The sequence below is a fragment of the Akebia trifoliata genome, unplaced genomic scaffold, assembly GCF_017979445.1.
Source record: "Akebia trifoliata isolate Shusen 1 unplaced genomic scaffold, ASM1797944v1 Contig01149, whole genome shotgun sequence".
In the NCBI taxonomy this organism is placed as follows: Eukaryota; Viridiplantae; Streptophyta; class Magnoliopsida; order Ranunculales; family Lardizabalaceae; genus Akebia; species Akebia trifoliata.
Window position 1 is genome coordinate 10,024 of NW_028237539.1, and position 7,968 is coordinate 17,991.

Sequence of the window (7,968 nt, forward strand, 5' to 3'; positions counted from 1 at the left end):
TGAAATTAGCAAAATGAATGCTGCCTATGTGTGTGACAGCAGCAATGGCTCCATTGGGTAAATGCACAGTTCGATTAGTGACACGAGATTTCGTGGTCAACAAGTCAGTTGAGTAAACCATGTGATCTGTGGCTCCTGTGTCGAGTATCCAGCACATTTCTTTGTCAATAACAGAAGCACAAAAGATTGTACCTGAGAGATCACTTATGGCAGATGCACTATAGACATGGTTGGCCATCCACTTGGACTTATTTTCGATAAGTAGTGTCATGAGATTCTGATATTGTTCTGCTGTGAGAGTAAATGGTGTGGAAGTTGCTGGCATATTTGCATCTACATGATTGGCTTTGGAGGAAAAATTCTTGCGCTCTCGTTGATCAGATTTGTCGCCTGTAGAGTTCATCCTTTACAGCTTTCGACAGACATCAATGGTGTGACCTTGCCAGCCACAATAATCACATTTTAGATGTGTTCGACATGTCTCTGAGGTGTGCCCAATTTTGTCACATATTCCACATCTCATATGAAGATTTTTAGGTGTGAAGATCCTCTCAGATTTTCGTGAGTTGTTCTTCACAGCAAAAGCCGAGGCTTCAGTCAGTGGTGCGCTTCCATTCGATGTCCCTTGCTGTTTTTCATCTTGGAGGGTGAGAGAATGAGTTTTGTTGACGGTAGGAAGCGGATCCATGAGCAAAATTTGTCCTCTAACACCAACATAGACGTCATTAAGTCCCATGAGAAATTTCATGGTCTTTTGATTTTGTTGGAACTGCATAATGTCCTTCATAGCACCACACGTACATTTGGGGATGCTACAGAGTGCATCACGTTCATCCCATAGGCCTTTAAGCTTGGTGTAATAAGCCCCAACAATCATGTTGCCCTGTTTACAATCATGCATGGCTTTTTCAACATGAAAAACTTCAACATGAAAAAGATGAACACTGTTAGTGCGTGACAAACGATCTTTTAAATCAAGCCAGATTTCATGAACACTTTCATTATATATTATGCTTGCTCCAATATCTTGTGAGATTGAATTAAAAAGCCATGCTTTTACAAGATTGTTGCAGCGCCTCCATTGTTGGAGTTCTGTTGTGGAGGTCTCCGGTGGTTGTTTGATGGTGCCATTGACGAAACTTTCTTTATTCTTGATGCTAAGAGCCATGAGCATAGCACGGCTCCAAGTGCTGTAATTTTCTCCGTTCAGTGGTTGTGTGATGAGTACAAGCCCAGGTTGATCGAAATAATGAAGGTAAAGAGGATCATTTGGATTATCGAACTTGCTAGCCTCAGGCTTGGCTAAGTTGTGAGTTTTGCCTTTTCCTGCCATGTTAATCGGCTAGAGAAAGGTGGGTAATTTCTTGGATGAAAAAAAAAAAAAAAACAATAGTTTCAGAACCTTGGCTGCTCTAATACCATGAAAAAAATAGGTAATCTCAGAGAATTAGAGCTATGGAAGGATATCCCGTTGTCTCATTGTGAGGCTGGGATTGAGTTTATATAAGGTACTAACAAAATTTTTACAATTGTGGTATCCTCAATAATATATTTTGTACAAAAACAATTAGAGAAAATTTCATACTACAACAGATTTGGTGGAAAGGATTTTTATATTATAGCAGATTTGGTGGAGAGGATTTTCCATAAGTGAATGGGATGCTTATCCCATAATTGATTCGGTACAGCTCAGAGTATCATTCTTTAACATTCTAGATTTCATGAACCAAGGTGATATCTACCTGGCATTGAGTGGGTTATCAAGGTAAAGTTGAGCTATAACTCAGCTGGACACTAAGGTTGGGTTGAAATTGTAAGGAGAAAAGAGATTTGTTGGACTGCGTGCATAAACTCAAGTTTGGAATGACAGATGGTTTTAAAGAGAGACAATGAGACCCACTTAGATAGAGTTTCGGTTATATTTGAGGGTTATATATGGTGCTTCTTAACACTATGTATGATATATGACTCCACTCATGATTCATTAATCTTAACCCTACAATTGTTAAATACTAATTGATGGATTATTTTGTACAGCTTAGGATGTAGCTCTATCATCTTCAATGCTCTCAGCAAGTATATTTCAATATCGCAGCATACAAGATAAAAGGTGGCAATTGGTAAGAGATATGATTATCTTGAAGACAATCATAAATTTAGAGCAAAATTGAAGGGAAAAAAAGCATGAAGAACATTTTTGAACATCAAAATGGGCCTTCTTTTTTCTTATTTTTTTAATTTGATAGGCCCCAACTCCTTCCCTCCACTAATATGCATATATACATACGAAAAATCCAAACATTCATGAAAGATGGTTCAATGGGAAAAATCCAAACATTCTTATTTTTTTAATTTGATAGACCCAACAACTTCTCTATGTATACATTCAAAGAGATATACGTACGGAAAATCTACATTTACTCATGTCTATTGAGCTTATAGGTTGGTTATTTCCCTTGGAGACTATAAAACTTGGTGGTAAGAAGCTAAAATATTCCGAAAGATGTTCAATGGGAAGTGAGGCACGTGTTTAGTGAAGAAAATCATAGGGCAGGTGCCTTAGATTCCTTTACTTCAAACTCTTAAGTATAATTGGGTTTTTCTACTATTGAGAGTCTTCCTTTTGATAGCTCAATAAGTGTTTATGGGTGATTGGATGAATCTTCCATCCCCTAGACATATGTGTATCCACCAAAATTTTGAGGAGATCTTTTATAAGTAAAAATCCCTAAAGTTATAATAGGTCACGCATCCAAATTGAGTTCATTAATGGGAACGTACCTCCTACAAACCTAGGTTTTGAGTTTTTGCAGATAAAGCTCATGATCTAACAAATTCAAGTGATCTGCATTGAGTATTGAGTCCATACACCCAACAAACAGGTTAGCCCATGGTTAAATTCAAAGTTCACTAAAATGAGATGGATCAATAACCAAATACCATTGAAATTGATTATGTAAAATCCTATTAGATAGAGGAGCATATTTGAAAATACTATTTTACCCTAAATTTATAAATACTAAAGTTTCTCTTATTAAGGGGGAGAAGGGGATCACTTTTTCTCAAAAGATAGAAGTTTTCTTTCTAGAGAAGAAAAAACTCTTAAGCCCTCCTCGACAGACAAAGCAAGCTCTTTAATATAAACTTGAATTTTGATTCAAGAGAAAATTAAACTCAAAAATTTATCGACCTAGAATTAGATTTCTCGCTTTTGTTTAGATCATTTTGATTTGCGAACCTTGGTACTACTCCTTGGTTAATACCATTCTACTGAATAGTCGAGTTGGTTGGGATGAGATTCTATTTTTCCCTTTGACCATTCTCAGTTCCCACCAAGTATTAAGCTAGGTTGCGATAAATACTAGTTTTTTCTTGTAATGATTCTATGGTGTTTCTGGGTTTAGCTCGATATTTTACATTGGGATCGTTCGATTTAAAGAGACATGTCTTTATCCCACAACATTATAAAAATGGTCTCCACGCACTTGCAAATATTGGGGCAATTTTCTATAGAGATTCTCTATTTTGAATGTAAATTATCTCCTAATTGAAGCACAAAAAACATTCATGGCTGATCAATTAAATTTATCTTCAATCTAGCTTGTACAGAAAGTTGTAATTGTTTTCATATTAATACAAATATCATTTTCTTTTAAGAGAATACTTTTCTTAAAGAGAATTTACATTGTGATCTTTCTTTACCCAGCGTTTATTCTTTATTGAACAACTCATTTTCAAGAAGGTATCTGATGTAGTTTTTGTTGTCATCTACCCAATCAATCTTGCACTTAGACCCCTACGTATTTTTTACCCCTATCAAATTCATTGTTGTTGTGTCATTGTCGGACAGTTCTCAATATGGCTAGGTTGGAATACCTCATTGACCTTGGGCATTATACAAGGACTATGGCTTCATGAGGGACCATAAATTCAAAATCCCAATGGGACGGAGGTCTTTCGTTAAGTTTTGAATGACATCCGTATAGACGTAGTAACAAATAAATCTAATCCATCTATTACAAAAGATATATTGAATAGAGAAGACAACCTAGTCTTATTTTAAAATTAGAGTTGATTGGAAAAATATTGTTCCTTCATTAAATTTCTACGATGTCTTATTTTATTTCATACACGTTCACGGGGTCATCACTTAAGTAAGTAATCAATTAGCATCGGGGTGCAAGATACAACCCTCATCCTCATCATCATTGTCATAGTAATTATCATCAATTGTAGAGGTTTAAGATGACAAAGGATATCAACTTAGTCCATCGGCCCATTAGCACCTGCCTGGCCGAACCAACAAAATAAGGATTGGGGTTTTTTATATTGAGCTTTCAAATTACACGTGTGACAAACAGAATCTGTGGACATGTGCACCATGTTTGACTGAATTTTAGGGGAAAAAGATAATAAATTGGGGGGAAGAATGATAAGAGTCAGTGAAGCAATTAAATTATTATAATTTTTTTTTCCACAAGCCAAAATTTGGTCCTCAGAGGCTCAAATAAATGCGTGAAAGAACTTTTCCAACACGTGTACAAATATTCCTTTATTATTAAATGTACTCTGTAAAAATCAATGACGTCAACGGTCATTTCACATTACGTGGAATATTTAGACATACACCTCTGGAATCTGATAAATATTTGAGATAGCCCCATACTTTTAAAACCTAGGACATATCTCTTGATCTCTGTCTTCTTTGATAGTCTAATAGAAAATGACACAAAATTGAGTAACGATTTTCGCACTCCTCCCACATGGTACACTCAAAATACTCTTCTAACGTGACATGTGCTAGAATATATTTTCATCTTAAAATAAACGACTGCACATATTTACAAGGATGTGTATATGTATATCCCAAGACATAAAATCTATGATTCTAATACATGCCACATCAAGAATGCATTTTGAATATGTCACATGAGGAAGCACGTAATTACAATTATTTAGCTAATAAAAGAATATTTACATAACAGTAATGAGTTTTTTATTCTCTCACGTGACATATTAAAATTTTTTTCTTGATGTGACATATGTTAAATCATAGACTATTTTCTTGAGATAAACAATTGCACTTATTTAAAAAGATGTGCAGAAGTGTATCCTGAGGTATAAAATCTATTCTAGCATATGCCACGAGAGTATTTTAGGTATGCCACATGGGGAAGTCAGATTATCCCAACTCTTTACACAAACATAGGAAAAGTTCTTCCATGCACTATCCTAGCTTGTCTAAGGACAGATTTGTTTCACCAACTCTTATCTTTCTTTGCCTGATTTGTTGTCTCATTTTGTTAGTCAATTTCAGTCACATACATTGCGCTTGTCCATGGATTCTATTTGCTACCCGTGTGTGATTTGTTAAATTATCAACCAACCTAGTTTATAATTTTTTTTAATTTTATTTTGAAATCTCTTATTGGCACCCCTACTTTTACTTGTTACACCCTAATTTCTTAAATAATTTATCACACCCTTCAAATATTACTAAGGTTTGGTGCAAATTATAATCTAAACATTACAAATCATAATAAGACTCGTTTAAACAATTTCAATAATTGTTTACAATTATGATTAGGCTCACACAAAATCTTCAACACAAAAACTTGAAATCTAGAGAGTGAGAATTTCTATTGGCACCCCAACTTTTAATTATTTTAAACTATTTGCTTATTTCATTTATTTATTATTGAGGTGCAATAAGTAAAAGTTGGGGTGCCAATAATAACTCTCTTTATTTTTAATTTTATTTTTATAAGATTTATCATTTTTATTTTTTTAATCTTTTAACTAGTTGGTCGTACGTGTGAACCCATATGTATTGCAAAAATTAAGATTTATTCATAGTTAAAAGTTTTATACAAAGTTCAAGAAATTATTTTATTTTTTATATAGATAATCTAATTTTATATTACCTTTTAGGGACCGCCAAGTTGTACACAACCAGTAGTTGGTAGCACACCAACATTGAAAAGTAATCATTTTTATAACATCTATTTAACCTACTAATTGCACTTTAATAGTAGTAACGTTAAGATTTAGGATTATTCACCTTCTCATGACCTTGTCTTCTTTGTTCATCTAAATTGTAAACACACTTGTCATACGAATAAGTATTTCTTACAAAAACTATTGAACCAACAATAATTCAAGATGACATCATCGTGGTATGGGACACCGTGTCATGATAAAAGTAATGAATTGGGGTTTTGGGTTTCAACAGAAACCCAATGTGGCTTTTTCAGTGGTATTGAGGAAAAAATTTTGGTTGATAGAAACAATTTTTTTTGAGAAAAATTGAAAACTACAAACACTGTTGCACTGTTCAAGAATAAAGAAATTCAAGGAGTTGTGTAGAAAATTAATTCCATAGATTCACCATGACACGGTATTTGATACCCGCGCAATGGTGAAACATAAAGCTTTTTCTCTCTATTTTTACACTGGAGAGCAAGTTTGGTCCATTAGATTGCATTTAACAGAAATAAATTAAAACAAGTCCTAAAGTAAAAATACAAAAAACGAGAGGGATACTAATGCTACAGTTTTCAAATAAAATCGTAAACGCTTCAATTCCTCGTTAGGGTATTCCAAACAAATAAAATTTATAAACCTTAACTAGATAGGCAAAGTAAGGGGTCGGTCCATAGGGGAAAAGAGGACAAAACATTACAAGAATATTGATTTTTAATGACAAGGTTTTTAGTCGGGATGTATATGTTGCTACTAAAAAGTAACTTTTAATGGTTAAAATGAAATGTCAACATTATAGGTATTATACTGACAACATTTAGTGACAACTCAAATGTAACGGCTAAAATGCATAAAAATACATTACTATGTACCAAAACATCATCAATATATTTAGTGACAAGTTTTATTTTTCGTTGCTAAAAGATTAAGGCTTTGGTGTCAAATAATGGATAATTTTAGCTATGCTTTGATTTTTGCCACTTCAACATATCTTTTGTGGCTGAAATAACATTTCGTCACTAATTCTATGGTTGGAGATTTTTGGAACTGACATAGTGACCACATGAAGAGATTCAGTGGCAACTTTTAATTTTTTGCCACTAACGGTGCAAGGTTTAAGTGACAACATTTTTTGTTGTCATTAATGGTTAATTTTAGCTACATGTTGGTTCTAGCCACTAAAACTTACCTATAGTTACTAGAATAAGATTTTGTCAGTAATTCTATGGTTGGAGATTCTTTGAGCTAACATAATTACTACATGAAAAAGATTTAGAGTATGTTTGATTGCACATGGAAAATAGGGTGGAAAATCAATTTCCATGGAAAATGACATTTTTCAAATGTTTGATTGCACATGGAAATGAAAATTCATTTTCCACCTCATTCAAAAAGTCCACTAAATCATGGATTTCACTTTTTCACTCATATGGGTGGGAAAATGAAATTCACCCATATTTTCCATCCTCAATTCTTCTCTACCACCACAACTACCACCACCACCATTACACTAACATCGCCGTCGTCGTCGGCTCCATCTCCGACCACCTTCTCTCTCTCTCTTTTTCTTTTTCTTCTTCTCCTTCTTCTCCATCCCTCACCTCCTCCTCCACCGTCGCTACCACCACCACCACCACCACCACCACGTTCTTACCCCATTTTCCTCACTTACCTCCGTCGCCGCCATCGTTATCGTCGCCACCGTCGTCGTCGTCGTTGTCGCCACCGTCGTAGTCGTCGCCACCACCGTCGCCGTCATCGTCGCCGCCGCCACCGTCGCCACATCCTCCCCCCTCCCTCTTCCTCGTCATCTTCTTCTTCCTCTCCCCCTCCTCTCATCTTCTTCCTCCTTCTCCTCTTCTTCTTTTTCTCATATTTTTCCATGATTTTATTCAAGTGAAATCAAACAATGGAATTTGATTTTCCAACCATACGTATTTTCCACAACTAATTTTTCATGGATTTCAAATTCCATGGAAAGTGACT

General features: G+C 34.9%; 1 protein-coding gene across 1 annotated transcript; it reads right to left on the bottom strand.

Moving 5' to 3' along the window:
• Positions 1–406: 406 nt before the first annotated feature.
• LOC147380656 (uncharacterized) lies at positions 407–1,333 on the bottom strand. Its single transcript, XM_086431402.1, has one exon. It carries the CDS (start codon positions 1,331–1,333, stop codon positions 407–409), a length of 927 nt encoding a protein of 308 aa, XP_086287528.1.
• Between the last annotated feature and the right edge of the window lie 6,635 nt (positions 1,334–7,968).